This window comes from Carassius carassius, chromosome 26 (assembly GCF_963082965.1).
Source record: "Carassius carassius chromosome 26, fCarCar2.1, whole genome shotgun sequence".
Classification (NCBI taxonomy): Eukaryota; Metazoa; Chordata; class Actinopteri; order Cypriniformes; family Cyprinidae; genus Carassius; species Carassius carassius.
The window spans coordinates 18,575,660-18,594,337 of record NC_081780.1 but is presented as its reverse complement, the minus strand read 5'-3'; the positions used below and the strand labels follow the sequence as shown (position 1 = coordinate 18,594,337).

Sequence of the window (18,678 nt, the reverse complement as noted above, 5' to 3'; positions counted from 1 at the left end):
CTGTGATTTGATTGGCTATGCTTCAAAAGTATCAGAGTGAAAGTTTGAGCTCTATGGGGAAAAATGCATTCTATATTAACATATTAAAGCTTATTGGTGAACACAAAACAATTGATTGACATTTCACTGGCTCCAATTTGCCTTGGCCATGCAGGTTTACAATGTTACAGCCTCCCAGTTAATTACTACAAGTTCAAATGAAACAATTTAATGAAGGTCATGCTAATTAGCTAGAAAAAGGACAGGGAGAAAAGGGAAGTCTAGAGTTTAGAAGGTCACAGGTCTGTTCCCAAATCCAAACTCTCATTTAAGACTTGAGCTAAATTAGTTGATCTTTCCCAGCAAGGTCTTGCATTTAGATGGCAAAAAACATAGTCACAACAAAATTGGCAATATAACAATAAAACCTTCTCTTTTTTTTGCTAGTCTGTGCAAAACTGGAACTCCTCCAAGGTCTTTGGTTCAGGCTTCATCAAATTTTACACAGCATCTAGGTAGAGTGCTGGCAAAAACTTATGAAAAGAACTTTGATATGTCAAAGCATTGCAAAGATATTAGAAAATGAATTTAAGCATTGCCTAATGACCTAAATCCGCTGAAACAAAATCCCCAAATCCAAAGAAACATTTTTCCTCTTCTCAAATTAGTCACTACGAAAGCACAGTGATATGTAATTTCATAAGAAGGGTTATATTTACCTATTAAGATTGTTTATATCTAAATATAGTTTTTGCTAAATTTTAAAAAGTTTTATAAATCAATAATTACAATTTTAACAATATTTCAAGTGTGATTTGTGAGATTTGTTGTATTTTGAATCCAATATTTGTTTGTTGATCATACAGATTTCAATGTTTTCAAAGGATTAATTAGTTTGAATATGCTTTGAACCAAACACATTATCATAACATCTTATTTGATAATTCAATATATCTGCATAATATATTTATATATATATATATATATATATATATATATATATATATATATATATATATATATATATATATATATATATATATATATATATATATATATATATGTGTGTGCGTGCGTGCATGCGTGTGTGCTCGCACACACACATATTGTTATTTACACTTGATTAATTAATATAGCTGGGCGGCCCGCCCAAGTAAAGTCTATGTGTGGAAAGCACTGAACACTGTTCTAGAACAGTTTAATCCAAATATGCAAATGTGTGCAGTGCATCTTAAGGAGGACTGTTTCCTGATCCTGGGACAGTAGACTACAATGCTGGCTGTTCTGACTCACAGTCTGCATGTACGTTTCCATATTTAAAGGATTTGCACACTGATGATTCAAACACAAATTTTGAGCAGTTTAGAGTAGCGCTTGTTGTTTGTCGTTTCTCCGATAACAAATGCAGACATGGTTTTATGTTTACGCGGCGTGATGCAACGCAACGCGTAAAAAGTCAGCGGTTCTCAATTCCAGTCCTCGTGCCCCCTGCTCTGCACATTTTGTATGTTTCTCTTATGGTTTCAGATATTGGTTCCACTTGAACGTAGGTGCCCTGCGAAGTGGACATCACAGGATATTCTACCATGATTCTAGTTCGAAGTGAAAGTATGTGTTCCATTTAAAGTGCACTTAAGTGTGCGAGGCATGAATTTAAATTATATTTATTTACAGAGGTATATGATGTCACACTTGTCCATGTGTGAAGACATTGTGCAGGGCAAATCCGTGAATTAATTTTCTGAATGAGGTAACAGATTTCCCCTGCTCATTATCATTTTTTTATTAGCATTTTATGTTTTCAGTTCATCTAAAGTTTTAGCAATTTTGTTTTAGACTTTATTTTTATTATTTCTTAATATTATTATTATTATTTAGATTTTTAATATCAGTTTAGCCTTTTCATGTATTTTTATTTTAGTTTATTTTATTTTAGTATTACGCCTTTTTTAAACTACTTTTCTTTTCTTTTTTTCATCTAATATTTATTTTAATCATTATCTATTATTTTTATTTTAGAGAAACACCACTTAACACAACAACCAAAGATTAATTTCAAATTTGTTAACACTAAACAAACATTCAAACAATAAACCAGACAAAAAGGGTAAACAGAGACAGGAAATGCAGTTGTTCCGATGTCTTACTGACCTTTAGGCGAGCCAACAGGGGCTTCACTTTGTGACTTCACCAGTCTATTGCCACTGAGTGGAAGATCTTCTGAACTGAACGACAGATCTGTTGTCTTCTCTGCCCCTTCCTCTCTCTCATCCTCTTCATCTGGCTCTTCCTCCTCTTCCTCGTGTGCTTCCTGTCCATCTTTGTCATCAGGCTCAGTCATCTTGTCCATCCGTTGCTGTCTTCTTTCCCGCAGCTTGCTGTGGTTTTCTATCACCTTATTGGCTGTCTCCATAACGACCTCAATGTTGAGATTTTGGGCTGCCATAGCGAGAAGTTCATCATCATCATCTCCCACATCCCAGGCATCACTGGTGATGCTCTCAAACTCTTGGAAGGTGGTGGCTTTCTTTGGTTTTCCTGGCGTAGTTGCAGATGGAGGCTTGTTTCCTGCTTTCATCAGACTGCAAGAGAAAATTTTGACTTTTGTTTATATATGAATCAAACAAATACAGAATGCCGGTCTTCCACAGATAACTTTAATAATATTCCTAAATATGGTGAAATCATAAAGAACAGGGAAATTCTTGCTCCTCGAACTCTAATTGTTAGTCGCCAATTCACTGTTCACTTACAAAAAAGTTACTTTTTCTCAACTTGGGGCGTCACAAAAATGGTCACAGCTGCTCGTGTTGCCACATACTGCTAAAATCCAATGATTTCTGGTCGCTTTGTCATCACAAATTCCTGTCAGCAGCACCATTTAAGATAAAGTTCAAACCTATTTTTGAGGGATCAAATTCTGATTAAAGTTATGCACAAAATGAAGTGGATACATTGCACATATTTTAAACTTACATTAGAGGTTGGGGTTCATTTAAAAGTTTACAGGAAATGATATAAAACACTTAATGTGTTCTACTCAATTTCATGTTGTGTTCTCACTATAGCCTAAGGATGGCCGATATATCGCATGCGATTGTCACGCGCATTTCGTCAGTAAAGCCATCGCCATCAACTGCTTTCAAATGGAGTGGCAATAAATAGCCAGAGCCGTAGATCACTGACAAGCTACGCAATATCGCGTTCATTATCGAAGGTGATTCATCTGCGATAATGAACGCGATATTGCGTAGCTTGTCAGTGATATACAGCTCTGTCTTTTAAATGCCGCTCCATTTGAACACAGTTGATGGCAATTTACCACTAATCAGGGAACCGGCTTTACTGACGAAATGAGCGTGACAATCACATGCGATATATCGGCCATCCCTACTATAGCCAGCTAACTCCAAAAATCAGGGGTAGAGTTGCAAAAAGGTTGAAAATGTCCATCAAATTTTGGAAACATCTCAGTATTTTAGGAAATTTTCCATCCCTTTGCAACCCTACTCTTAAGTATCTCGTTCCAGAAGCTCCAAAGGCGGCTGCTTTTAGTCTAGTTCATGTGGCAATTCAATGGGCAGGGTTTGCTGATTCATTCTAGAAACATCTGTGGCTGTCAAAAAGAAAATAGCAACAAGTACGATCACTACATTTTCACTATATTCTATGCAAATTCAACATCAAAATGAACTCTTTTCATATTCTAAAAACTCAAATTTCTGTTTTTATTGGGAATGATTAATCTATGCATTTTATAGAAAGGGGAACAATGCTATCTTTAATTCAACTGAAATAACTTGTTGTTCCTCTGAAATGACTTTCTGTTTAAGGTTTCCTTTTTTTTCAAGATCTAATCAATTCCTCACAAAAAAAAGCCATGTAATGCTCTACCTTTTTTTATTTATTATTATTAAACATACATGTGAACCCATTTTACTTTCTTAATTGTATATACTTTAAAGTAAAATAGAAAACCCAACAGATCAACCATATATAAAGACACAATTTTATACAGTGGCATATGCTGTTACATTGTCCAGTTTTCTTTATCGTGCTGAAATTAAGGAAGTAAAACGGGTTGCAAACGATACTGTCTTTTAAAAAAAATTAAAGCAAAAGATCCCCTTCTATCTTTGAATATGTGACCCTGGAGCACAAAATTAGTTTTAAGTCGCTGGACTATATTTGTAGCAATAGCCAACTAAACATTGTATGGGTCAAAATGATTGATTTTTCTTTTATGCCAAAAATCATTAGGATATTACGTACAGATCATGGTTCCAATAAGATATTTTGTACATTTCAGATTTGTAACATGCATTGCTAAAGATTTAATTTGGACAACATTAAAGGTGATTTTCTCAATATTTTGATGTTTTTTTTTTTTTTTTTTGCACCCTCATATTCCCAAAATTTCAAACAGTTTTATCTCAGCCAAATATCATCCTATCCTAACAAACCATACATCAATGGAAAGCTTAGCTATTTATTAAAAAAAAGGAACCTTAAGACTGGTTTTGTGGTCCTGGGTCACATACGTTCTTTTCAGCTAAACTAAACGCTAGTATACAGGAAAATTACACACTGTTAAAGGGTCTGAAATATCAAAACCACACACAAAAAAAGTACATAACTGCACTTACTTGGCATGTAGCAGAGGGTCAAATGGGGGGTGTTGGGCTCCATAAACATGCTGGATACTGTGAAAAAGAATAAGTGATAAGATGGATGTTTATAGGAAAAATCTTTATTTTTAACTCCCCATCATTATTTAGACAATATGAAAACTGGTTTGACAAGTCAAGAAGTAATGAAGCAAAACTAAAAAACAACAACCCTTCATTTTAAAGAGTTATTAGATATTTGTAATTTGTCACGTGATTGTACCCACATTATATATACACTACTTTAGTTATGAAGTTTTATAAAGTTGCTTTTGATGCCATAACTACTTAAAACGCTCCATTGTACTGTTTTAAGTTACAATGTAAAAAGCATGGTATGTGAATAAAATAATCATCCAGTATATTGGTATATATAAAAATACTATAACTAATGTAGTGATACTTTTAATGTACCAATCTGTACCGTTACTTGTCTGTAAGAGTTGTCAAAAGAGGGGCCAGAAGCCCATAGCTAACAGGCTAACATGACTTTCTGAACTAAACTATTAACACAGAGATTTGATCGATACAACAGATATTATCACCACATACACATTAATCAAAGGGCACATGTCAGTGTTAGAAAAATATAATTATGATGATATAAATTTAATAGATCACTGACATCAATATATGCAGGGAGCAGTACGTTACAGCTAGCACACATCACATTAAAAGACCGTTAAAAACAGCCTTGAGAAGATCAGATTTGATTGACACGTGTTATTCCGAACATTTGGAGCTCTCCCTATGAGATCTTGAGTTAAAATATATTGTTCAATAAATTGGATCTATATTTAAACACATATCAATTCACACACAGAGCTCGACATTAGCATGAACACGTCACTCACTTCCCAGGAACCTTGGCTGTGTTTCTCTTCCAGAACTGTTTTTTGCTGCCGTCGCCTGACATATTTTGGCTTCAGAGTACTCGCTCATAAATTAAAGGGGCGAAATAAGCTGATAAGTTGTGTGAAATGTGCAAGAAGAGTTTATTTACACCTCAATTCCTCTTCTTAAACTCAGAGAGCCGCCATGTTGGTACCGCCCACCGCATATTAGCGCGGCTGTGATTGGTTAAGGGGCCTCATGAGTGACTGTTGAACAGCCAATCAAAAGTGGACGTTTCTCCACGCCTTCTTTAGTTCCCTCACAGTCCTCTTAAAATGTTTGATGCCATCTTGTAAATATATGTTTAATTTCTAAACATAAAACATACGAGGATGTTACTAAATAAATCAATAAACAACACAGCACTGGAATGATAAAGAAACGTCAAAAGAGATTTTAATAACAATATTATTACATATTTTCAAAATATTGTTGAGATATGCCTTAAAATGTAGCTTATAGTCGCAGAATTGGCACTTATTTATGTGAAATGTGGAGAAGTGACTTGATAAGACCCTTTTTTCAGTAGGCCTACTATTTTTATCTAGTTAAATAAAATCAAACAACACATCTTTCCAAAATAGAGAAAATCAGTCACACATCTATATTCATATATAAATAAATGCAGGCTTGATGAGCAGAAGAAACTTCTTTCAAATTCACATTAAAAATAGTAATGTTTCCAAACTTTTGCTCTGTACTGTATGTATATATATATATATATATATATATATATATATATATATATATATATATAGTACAACAGTTTTAGGCCTTGCTTAATTATGATGCATTTTTTTAGGTGGGCTAACTATTTCCTGAGTAGAATGAATTATGGCAATTAGAAAGATTATTGAAAGATACAATAAGACATTAACGTTGCAATAACGCACAATGTTGACAGCATTGGTCGCATTTTTCCATATAATGAATCTGACTGAGGAAACACCCTATACCATTGATTTGGAGAATAGAAATGTCAATACTTTTATTCAAGTAATACACTTAAAGGAGTCCACCATGGCAATAGCTAATAGCTTTAACATTGTATAAATTATATGATATTGCATTGTTTTATATTATATTATATTATATTATATTATATTATATTATATTATATTATATTATATTATATTATATTATATTATATTATATTATATTTTATTGTATTGTATTGTATTGTATTGTATTATATTATATTATATTCATTAGCCTATATAACATTATATGTACAGTATAAAAGTTCAACACGTTAAATATATGATGGAAGAAAACTGTTCTAGACGTTTTCATATTTTATAACATGTACATACAGCATGTAATATATACTGTCCGAGTGGCAAAATATGTCATATATAATATAACTTTTTAAATAAATTAGTGTAGATCCCATATTAACTAACAGTGCCACAATAAATTAATAAACAAACAAACAAAGTATGCCAAGCACTCACATCGCACCTCCTACAATAGGATTATGTGTGACGCAGATATCTCTGGCTCCTCCCACTTTACCAGGAAAGAGAAAACCGCTATGTAGCCAAACTGCTTAGGGGAAAACGAGCATTATTGTAGCGATTGTAGTATTTTTATAATAATTTAAAGCGTCGGGCGGTATAGTATAAACTCGTTTTGAAGATGAAAGTCAGATAACTAGTGTGTATTTGTTGTTAAGAGCAGAAATGGAGAAGCAGTCGCGTCTGTTGTGTTCTGAGCTGTGTGTTCAGAGCAGACTGTATGAGGTCACATTAAACTGCGCGATTCTCGCGTGGAAAGACATACAAATCGCCAAAAAACACACCGGACGGGCCATTTATGGAGTTGTCAAAGCGGGTGAGTTACATATCTAATACAATAATAACACTATAACAATATACAACACGGTACGCTGCTGCTGTTATTTGTTACAGTGGTGTGTGCGGTGTCTCAAAACTGACTTGAGCTGCCTAGTAGACCGTGGTTTAGGCATCGGATCTAGAGTATGTACAGAGAAGAACGCAACATTTTAACAGGCTAACTATGATGCCCCAAAAAGATACTGACTGGATGACATCTTTAATGCCCCAAAACACTGCTGATTCTGAGCATGTCAGTGGTACCCAAAAGTATGCTGATTTAAAGACGTCTGTAATTCCCAAATATGACTAAACACTACTGACTAGATATCTGTATATGTAGTAGGCCTGTATATCTGAATTTGAATGCTCCTGTGCTGCTCAAATGTTAATTTGTAACATTGTATAGGATGTCTGAAAACCCTGCTGACTCAAAACACATAAATGATGCCTAGAAATAGCCTGCTGTTGTATGATGAATAATATATATCTGGAAATGAAGGTCTACTGTATGATGCCCAAAACACCACTGAATCTGAACATGCTTATAATACCATAAAACTCTGCTCAGAATCTTTGACATCCCAAAATGCTGTGTTGTAAGCACACATTTCTGATGTCCAGAAATGCTACTGACTCCTAAAAATTTTGGGTTTGTATGTATGTAAAACTGTATGGTGCCCAAAAAATCCTGCTTACTCAGAACTCGTCTATGAGGCCTAAACATGCCGTGGTCTGTGCGCATGTGATGCCCTAAATCGCTGTCTGCTAGGTAGGCAGTTCACTAAGTTTTTAATTACAGCCATAAAAAATAAAATATAAAAATACCATTTATTTTATAGAACACAAAATAAAAGTTAAAGTAATTTGTTACCTCACTGACAAAAAAAAAAAAACATTAGTTTAGTCAACTTGAAATTTTGCATTACTTAATGTTAAGTTACAGTGTTACATTTTAGTAAATTTTTACAGTGAATGTTATGTAAAGTATCAAGATGAGTTTCTTAACAGAATAATTTTTCTGTTCCTAGTGGGAAGTATGTTAAAACTTTAAGTTTAAACATATAAACCTTGAAAACTTGAAAAACTTGAAAAAAGTTAAGTTGTGTATAAAGAGTGTGTGAAGCGTTCTCAGACTGTACTGGAAGGTCAGAGAGGTCACTAATAATCTTGAGGAACTGGATTGTGTTGTGTTTCCACCAGTCTGTTGCACACACTCTACTTCTGTCCTCTCATTGCTGGAGGTCTATGGTTCGGATTGTTAATGAGTCTGTCATGAATTGTCATAAATTAACTTCCAGGTTTGGGTAGTTCATTAGTTATTTGTGTAACATTGTTTTCTGAAAATCACTCACATTTAACTGGAACTCTTTCAGAAGAAGAGAATGACCACAAATTATATGCTAGACAAACGGTCAGGTCATTGTTTGCTGGTGGACATAAACTTTTCAAACAGTTGGTTTGAATTCAGCAAATTGTTATACAGTCAAGGTTAGAGTTATAAACAAGGCAAAGACATCTGGCAGTTTAATCTCAGCTCTTAGAAATAAAAACAAATGCGTATTATCACAGTTATAAGTTACAACAGGGTAATTCTGTGTCGACTCAACCAGAGGTCCCCGGCTCAAATTTTTAGAATTAGCTCATATTTTATTCTGAAGACAAATAAACATGTATAATGATGAACGCCAAAATATTAAATGTTGTGGATGAATCTGTACTGAGTAATCCACTCTTTGGTACTATTTTGTAGGGGACCTCTGGTTGAGCTGACACAGAATGACCCAACAATAAGTTTTCACTATGTTTAAAGAACCACCATGAGTGAAATATTCCTAATAGCCAAAAATAAAGCTTACACAAAAATCACAACCCTGTTATAAAAAACCTGAAAACAAATGCTGATGAACTGACTGGATAATTCATTTGAAAATCCTAGTTATGGATAATCTTCAAGGATCTTATGTATGCTTGCTGTAAACTGTTGCTATATGTAAAAGCAGCATAAAGATTCTGCTTAAAATCCAATGTTCCAGGCCATCCTTAAAAATATTCTTGTTTGCCGTAAACCGACCGACCCTGTCAATTTAGGACCGACTCATTTTTTTTTTTTTTTTTTGCTTTTAGTCCGACCGACTTGTCGATTGTAAATTTGCGTTAAGACCGACCAATTTTTTTTTACTCTTCAAACAACTAATACAAAAGCAATACAATAATATTAATTATATTTAAGTAAGTATTGTAAATATATAAATTTCCTTGGCCTACATACAAACAAAGGCTATCTTCCTTAATTAAAAAAAACCTTGTGACGTCATCTATGTTTACACTATTGGTTAACGGATGTCCCACTATGGCCTGTGCGTTCGCTTCGTCTCATATTCTCATTCATTGTCAGAGTCAACGGTTCGCGCTTGGTAATGATGGCTGCGGCTGCAGTAAACAAAATATTCGCAGTCACTGTTCAAAGTCATACGGGTTCGGGCACTATAATACATCTAAAAAATGCATTAAAACAGCTCGACACCACTTTAACTTCGCACGAAGTTCTGGGAAAACTGTGCCCAGATCTTTTCCCATCCCTTCCCTTTCCCAGTCTAGTCTAAAACCGTGACAGTGTCGACTGTCACTTTATGTTCGAAAATCTATTGCACGAATCAATTGGACCAACCAACACAAGATTCGAAAATGAAAATAGGAAATTGATTTTAACGAAATTCTCTCGGAGCGCGACCAGGTTTTTTTTTTTTTTTTTTTTTTTTTTTTTTTGAGCGCGTCCAAGTTTTTTTTTTTTTTTTTTTTTGGAACACACGTCACACAGCAACTGCAGCTTCGGACACACACACATAACAGCAAATGATACTTCTACACAATGTTTCTCTTTTCTCTTTTGTGAATTCTGCCTGTATTAAGTCTCATGCATACAGATACAGATTCGGGCTAGAATCGCCTAGGGCTGTCAAAATAGCTGAAAAACTAAATTCGAATTTTTTACTTAAATATGATTATATTCGAATTTAAAATGCATAATTTCAGTTAGGGTGAAGAAAAGCTTTTTGCTTCTCTTCTGAGGCCTCAAGATAGCGCATCAAGCAAAATATTACTGCATGTAATATTGCTAAACATGTTTTTGACAAAGATTTTAATTTGTTTGTGGTCTATAGCCTGCATAAAAATGAGGTTTGCAATTATGCACCCGAAGGCACGGGTTGAAAAAAACCATCACCCAATTTTTTCTTTTTTTTTTTACATTGAAACTTGAAAAAAAAAAATAAAATAGACCGACCTACTAACCCGTTTTCTAAAAAAGATTACTGTTACTGCAAACCAAAATATTTTTAAGGATGGCCCCAAGCTGTACGGGTTTGTAACAACATGAATGTGAGTGAATGATATCTTGTTTAAAAGTAAAATAAACTAAAATGGGTCGTTTCAATATCCTTGACCTTTTAAAATGACCCATGTAATAGAACCATGAACTCCACATAAATATTAAGTTCAAAACTAATCCAGGTTTTTAAACTGTTACACTTGAGCCAGACCTTTGCCCATGCCATGGATACGTTATACATCCGAGGAGAAGTTGAGAACTGGGTGACCTCCAGTACTAAGATCCATTACACAAAGCCGACTTTTATTTAAAGCTCTTGATGGATGTTTTCCTCGGAGCCATGACACATTAAATGAAGTTTCCACCCTGCTTAAGGTAGTTCAAGGCGCCATTGTTTAATTAAAGGATTTCACAAGAATAAAACCATTGCTCACATGAGGTCAGGGAGATCCTTTTATGGTTAAGTCTAAACTGGTTTTGTTGTCATCAGTACCCAAATATTGTTGTTTTGTTTTGTTTTTTGTTGTTCTTTGATTTTTTTTCTTCCTTGTTTTGTTTTCGGTGTTTCGCATTCCTCGGTGTAGTTTGCGGTGCTGTTCACACTCTTACTCTCAAGGTTTATAAATGGATACCTTTTCAAAAATGTCTCTTTTCATGCCTCTTCTCCAAAATTCAGTTTCTGGAGTGATCTCTTCTTGTAGTTAACATACACTTGAAGCTGACCTGTTTGATTGATTTTTAGACGTGAAGAACATGGGGAAGATTTATTTAGTTTTTACTGTGGAAATCTGTTGGTGACCAGAATGACTTGTGTCAGCACTGGCTGTCTAGTGTGCAATTTACTTTGTCCATATGCTGTGTAATCTAACCTCTTTCACCACAAGTTAATTTTCTCAGAACGCGTAACTGGAGTAGTGGGGACACAAAAGACATTATTTGTAGAGGGCCCTTTCATACTAAACAAATGTTTGGTTTTGCTGGAAAGGTCACGTTGGATGGATGAATGGTGTGTTATGCTGCTCAAACATGGCGCTTCAGTACTTTGCGAGAAGGGAATAAAAGTCTGGTCCCAAACTCATATCTCCATGGTTACCGATGCCTGGAAGGACATGAGTAATATTCCAAAACATGATCCACAGGCTGCACGATTCTGGATAAATTGAAAATCATGATTTTTTTGGACTCATATAGAGATCACGATTCTCCTACTATTCTGAACTAAATAAAATAATGTGTGACAAAATGTTATTGCTGCAGTCTAATTAAAAGTGTCATTAATTTCTGTGGTCAAAGTTTTATTTTCAGCATCATTACTACAGTCTTCAGTGTCTCACGGCATGAATGAGGCGTTTAGCAGCAAGATCATCATATTAGAATGATTTCTGAAGGATCATGTAAAACTGTCATGTAGAAAACAAACTTTCGTTATGTCGAGATAACGAGAAAATTGAGTCGTTATAATGAGAAAACAAGAAGGAAAAAAATTATAATGCATGGCCACTTAGAACTTCCGTACTTTTTGCGAATAACTTGCTTAGTTTGTCGCATGAGCACATGATGTGGTCGCAATATTTAGTTAATTATTTATTTTTATTTTTTGCACTACAACATGGGATTAATCAATGCATGCTTTGTCATAGTTTATAGCTATATGTAAACGAAAGTGGTTAATATTCAACCCATTGTTGTTCATCAGTATTATTTCTGATTTGAATTTTGTGAATGGGAATTCCTCTTTTGCTGTGCTATAAGCCTGGCTTTGGGTGCTTTCACTTTCGAATTTGTGATCTTGTCACGTTTTTTACAAGAAAGGATAAGATAATTGTCTGTTACATACACATTTCACTTTTTAAGACTAAAACAAAAGATTGATTCATTGTTATTCTTAATTAAAAATCACAACAACAATAAAACAGTTAGATACAATGACAAACTAGTGCCGCGTTTCCACCGAAATTACCCGGAACATTTGTACCAGGAACTTTTTTCCCCCCAGACCTGTTGCTTTCTGCGTTTCCACCGTGGTGTAAAGTACCGGGAAGATTAGGCAAATAGACTGGTGACGTAGGTCTGTGCGCGTTTCTCAATACAAAGTACGCTGAATTTGGGACGTGCATCCTCGGTAGATCAGACTTTGTGCATTCGACTCTGGAGTGTGATGTCCGCGACGACGCGAATCCGGTAATTCTGCAAACAGCAGCGTACTTGATAACTTCAGTCAGCTGACCATGGCTACTGCAATTTTCCTCTCTGTATATTTACAATAAAACGAAATAGGATATCAAATACCACTGCCTCCTTAATAACAGCTGCAGAAATGTACTTAGTTCAGAGATATGTGTGTGTATATATATATATATATATATATATATATATATATATATATATATATATATATATATATATATATACAGCCATTACAATGAAACAAAATATTATATAAATTTGCCTTTTTTATTTTAATTTTAACATATAGATAAATTGAATACAGAAAAAGTACTACCTCGCAAGCAGGGACTTTCTGAGGGACTTTTTTAACCGGAACTTTATTTAGTTCCTGGTTCCTGCGGTGGAAACACACCGAGTACCAGGCCAAAGTCCCTAGTTCCTGAGTAAAGTTCCTGCGGTGGAAACGACCAGTCGCGTTTCCACTGTCACTTCCTGGGCTTGATCGTGCCTCATCGGGGCTTCCTTGGGGCCATCGGCCCAAGGGTTTTTTGGCCCGGCGAAAACCTAGGTAAACAGCAAAGAACAAGATTTTTTAAATAAAAACAAAACGAAAAGTAAAACTAAACTTGTTGTCAGTAATAGTGCTTGCATGTTTTTCCCCACATGAATATCAGCATGTTCACCCTCTTTGGTTTAAGTAGCAGACTTTTACTTTACTTTAGCATGAAACACATACATTGTTTCCTCAATATTTGTCTCATTTTTGTTATGCGCACCTTCACGCTCATGCTAAAACGGCAAATATAAATCAGGCTCTATACTCGAAGCCATGCGCAGCTCAAATGAGTAGTGAGGTTTCCTTATGCTTTCAGTATCGTTTGCCATAGTCAAGTCAAGTCAAGTCACCTTTATTTAAATAGCGCTTTAAACAAAATACATTGCGTCAAAGCAACTGAACAACATTCATTAGGAAAACAGTGTGTCAATAATGCAAAATGATAGTTAAAGGCAGTTCATCATTAAATTCAGTGATGTCATCTCTGTTCAGTTAAATAGCGTCTGTGCATTTATTTGCAATCAAGTCAATGATATCGCTGTAGATGAAGTGACCCCAACTAAGCAAGCCAGAGGCGACAGCGGCAAGGAACCGAAACTCCATTGGTGACAGAATGGAGAAAAAAACCTTGGGAGAAACCAGGCTCAGTTGGGGGGCCAGTTCTCCTCTGACCAGACGAAACCAGTGACCTCGGAATAAGAGAGAAACAGACAAATATTAGCGTAGATGCCATTCTTCTAATGATGTAGCAAGTACATAGGGTATTATGTGAAGTGTTCCCGGTTCCGGTTTACCTAATTAATGCAGCCTAAAAATCCTTTAACGGATTTGGATATTAAAAGCATATTAGTATGTTATGTGTAAGCCAGGTTAAAGAGATGGGTCTTTAATCTAGATTTAAACTGCAAGAGTGTGTCTGCCTCCCGAACAATGTTAGATAGGTTATTCCAGAGTTTAGGCGCCAAATAGGAAAAGGATCTGCTGCCCGCAGTTGATTTTGATATTCTAGGTATTATCAAATTGCCTGAGTTTTGAGAACGTAGCGGACGTAGAGGATTATAATGTAAAAGGAGCTCATTCAAATACTGAGGTGCTAAACCATTCAGGGCTTTATAAGTAATAAGCAATATTTTAAAATCTATACGATGTTTGAAAGGGAGCCAGTGCAGTGTTGACAGGACCGGGCTAATATGGTCATACTTCCTGGTTCTAGTAAGAACTCTTGCTGCTGCATTTTCGACTAGCTGTAGTTTGTCTACTAAGCGTGCAGAACAACCATCCAATAAAGCATTACAATAATCTAACCTAAAGGTCATAAATGCATGGATTTACATTTCTGCATTTGACATTGAGAGCATAGGCCGTAATTTAGATATATTTTTGAGATGGAAAAATGCAGTTTTACAAATGCTAGAAACGTGGCTTTCTAAGGAAAGATTGCGATCAAATAGCACACCTAGGTTCCTAACTGATGACGAAGAATTGACAGAGCAACCATCAAGTCTAAGACAGTATTCTAGGTTATTACAAGCAGAGTTTTTAGGTTCTATAATTAACACCTCTGTTTTTTCAGAATTTAGCAGTAAGAAATCACTCGTCATCCAGTTTTTTATATCGACTATGCATTCCATTAGTTTTTCAAATTGGTGTGTTTCACCGGGCCGTGAAGAAATATAGAGCTGAGTATCATCAGCATAACAGGGAAAGCTAACACCATGTTTCCTGATGATATCTCCCAAGGGTAACATATAGAGTGTGAAGAGTAGCGGCCCTAGTACTGAGCCTTGAGGTACTCCATACTGCACTTGTGATCGATATGATACATCTTCATTCACTGCTACGAGCTGATGGCGGTCATATAAATATGATTTAAACCATGCTAATGCACTTCCATTAATGCCAACAATGTGTTCAAGTCTATGCAAAAGAATGTTGTGGTCAATTGTGTCAAACGCAATGCCCAACCCTACTAGTGCAGCTTTCTAGCTTTTAATCTGTGGCTCAAGTGATTTTATAATTGTTGTAAGCACAACGGCTATCTCAGTTTCTTTCCATATTAATAACAAGCATGACTGGGAGGTATGACTGGCACATTATTCAAAGGAGAAATAATTTTTTAATTAGCAGAGTTCGTCACATGAAGTTCTGTGAAATTCAAATATGTCAGTCAGTATGAATTTGTACCATTTATACTATGGTTTTAATTTGATCAATTTAAAGATTACATTTAAAATCTTTCTTTGCTAATTCTGTTCCTGTGTGGGTAGCACACTAGGTTTTTGGAGTTTTTGGCAACACACCAAGCCATATTTGACTAAACTTTTTTTGTGAAAACATACTCCTTTATTAATGTAACCTCGGTTCCCTGAGATAGGTTAATGTGTTCTGCATCTTGATAAATACACTATGGGAAAAATAGTTTTCTCCTGAACTGAAGCCTTTTTTTCAATCACGCAGTGAAACTGCACAGCCAATGATTCTTGCAGTGTATAAAAAACAGGTTACTCAACTGAAGCGACGACTTCATAGTGCGGCTACATAGCATGGCTAGCAATGCATTACTCGTTTCCGTATCTCAGGGAACTGAGGTTAAGTTAGTAACCGAGTACCTTACCCATCGATACTACACTCATCTTGCTAAGATGCTATGGGAACACAGTACAATCATAACGTGCTACAGGAGGTCGCCAGCCTCTGTATGGCCAGAGCCGTTCTGGTGCAACTACAGCCATCATTCAGGCTGATACGAAAATTGTTCCAAGGAATGATATTCGTTGGCTGGGGAACAACATGCTCTTGGCAAAAGTGACCCTGAGTCCAAGGCGCTCTAAGTGGCTGATGAGAAGGGTCCTGTGTGATATTAGCTCTGCCTCCGACTGGGCCAGAACAAGCTAGTCATCAAGGTAGTTGAAAATGCAGATTCCCATCTGTCTCAGAGGGAAAAGAGCCGCGTCTATGCACTACGTAAAAGTGCGGGGGGCAAGGAACAGTCCAAAAGGAAGGACAGTGTATTAATAAGCCACTCCCTCGAAAGCGAATCTCAAGAATCACCTGTGATGGAGGGCTATCTGGATGTGAAAGTATGCATCCTTCAGGTCCAGGGAAAAGAACCACCTCTCCTAAGCGAAATTGCGCAATGATCTGTTTCAGTGTAGTCATCCTGAACGACCTCTTCATGAAGATGTAATTCAGGTGCCTGAGAGTGAGGATGGGCTGGAGCCACCATCTTTCTTGGGGATGAGGAAGTAGCGACTGTAGAAGCCAGACCTGCTCCGAGGTGGAGGAACCGTTTCTAAAGCTCCTCTTGCCAGCAGATTCATCACCTCTGAGCACAGAACGTGAGCGTCCTTGCTTGCTTTGGTGGGGACCACGTTGCTGAGGCATGGTGGTCTTTCGAGCGAATTGGAGTGAATATCCTTGTTTTATTATCCCCATGACTCATCTTGACACTCGGGATGACCTGCCAGGCCTCGGCCCATGTGTCAAGGGCTTGGATTAACTGGAGTGACTGGCAGCACAGTGGTAGAATAATCGTGACTAATGGAAGAGGAAGTTTGCTCTTTTTAAAATGTGTTTTATTTTTTCTGCTATAACAGCAGCCGATTGCCGTAGCAGGACCTGTCGGACACTTGCAAAAAACACAACTAAGAGAGGCTACTTGGGAGGCAGTCTGGCCGTAGCAGGGCCTGGCCCCATCCGCTTCCAGTCCTGCAGATTAGGAAGACGCCTGAGGCTCCAGGTCCAATGTAATCTTGAGTCGGGGTCCCTGTCGCTTAAGAAGAGATTAGCGTCTGGCCGAGCGGGAGCGTCCTTGCATCTGCTGAGCCTTAGCAGGCTGAACAGCGGGGGCAGCAGATGCTGGTTTTGGGGTGGAGTCGCTCTCTGAAAAGAAAGTGATCTGCAAGTGAAGAGAGGTGAGACTGAAGTTCTCACAGTAAGAACATTTAGTTCCCAAGAGCGCAGCTTCCGCATGGCATTTCCTCAAGCAGGAAACGCACTCATTGTGGCCATCATCGAGTGCAGAGGAGACCCACATGAATCGCAGTAACAGCGCAGCATTTGTAAAAATGCCAATTTGCTCTTTTAGAAGCTCTTTTAGAATTGCTGGATGACGGCAGGGAAAAAGGACCAGAACTGCTATATCGCATGGTCATCACTGAAGGAGAAGAAATCTGAGGATCCTGTTGCAAACGCCCGCTTATATAGCAGGGATCAGGTAGACTTTGTCCGCCAAAAGATTAGTAGTTGAGGGTATTAGTGTAGTTATTTTGTAATGAGTGTAGTTATTAGTATTTAAGTCATCACACAAGTTTAATTAAACTTTTTTGGTGTAGTACTTTTAACAATAAATATTGTTTCAAATAGGGCTGCATGATGTGTCGTTTAAGCATCGATATCGCGATGTACGAATCCACGATAGTCACATCGCAGGATGTGCAATGTCAGCTGTCGTAGTTGATCTGTTATTCATTAACTGTAGGGGCCAGCTGCTCCCCGGCCCTTGACGAATGTGATTCGCGGATTAATTGCACAGCTTAACCATCATAGAGTGAAAGTTTTGACAGGGCAGAGAGAGAGAAAGCGCGTGAGAGAGAGAGTGAGAAAGAGAGAGATAGACAGAGAGAGAGAGAGTGCGTGTGAGAGAGAGAGAGAGGGAGGGAGAGAGCGTGCGAGAGAGAGAGCGCGTGTAAGATAGAGAGAGAGGGCGCGCGAGAGAGAGCGCGTGTGAAAGAGAGAGAGAGGGCGCGCGAGAGAGAGAGAGAGAGAGACAGAGGGAGAGAGAGACAGAGGGAGATAGAGAGACAGAGAGAGAGAGAGCGAGCGAGCCCCGGCTGCACGCTCACCGTCTTCAAACAACACGAGCGCTGTCTTGCTCTCTCTCCCTCGCGCATATTAATCAATTGACACGATGGTGTCGATGTTTAAATCATTTAAAATGAGAATGTAAGTGTGCTCACCCCATTTTTGTTTGTAAGAAAAAATTTGATTAGATTTCATATCGCAATATATATCGCAAAAAAATAAAATATTGCAATGTAATTTTTTCCCAATATCGTGCAGCCCTAGTTTCAAAGCATCTTCACAAAAATGTTTTGAATACAATCAGGAAGTAATTTGTTAAATGATCAGAAATGAATGTCAGTGTTTCCATGTGGGACTAGTATTCAGCGAAGATAATGTAGTTAAGTATACATAATGAAAATGTTAGGCAATGGCTAAAATAAAGATGTGTATATATGTGCACTT

At 36.9% G+C, this 18,678-nt stretch overlaps 2 protein-coding genes across 5 annotated transcripts in view; one reads left to right on the top strand and one right to left on the bottom strand.

Moving 5' to 3' along the window:
- The window catches only part of tbc1d22a (TBC1 domain family, member 22a), a 146,602-nt gene extending 140,862 nt beyond the window's left edge, over positions 1-5,740 (bottom strand). For 3 of the 4 annotated variants that reach the window (XM_059511504.1, XM_059511503.1, XM_059511506.1), the window contains exons 1-3: positions 5,501-5,739; positions 4,626-4,682; positions 2,131-2,561 (exon numbers count right to left, since the gene is read on the bottom strand). In XM_059511504.1, the coding sequence (XP_059367487.1) occupies positions 2,131-2,561; positions 4,626-4,682; positions 5,501-5,562 (550 nt within the window). In that variant the 5' untranslated portion in view covers positions 5,563-5,739. Of the gene's footprint in view, positions 1-2,130; positions 2,562-4,625; positions 4,683-5,500 lie in introns of all 4 variants that reach the window. The other variant, XM_059511502.1, reaches the window with a different exon arrangement.
- A 1,292-nt stretch (positions 5,741-7,032) lies between these two features.
- The window catches only part of cerk (ceramide kinase), a 36,232-nt gene continuing 24,586 nt past the window's right edge, over positions 7,033-18,678 (top strand). The window contains exon 1 of the mRNA XM_059511501.1: positions 7,033-7,373. Coding sequence (XP_059367484.1) covers positions 7,223-7,373 — 151 coding nt within the window. The 5' untranslated portion in view covers positions 7,033-7,222. The remainder of the gene's footprint in view (positions 7,374-18,678) is intronic.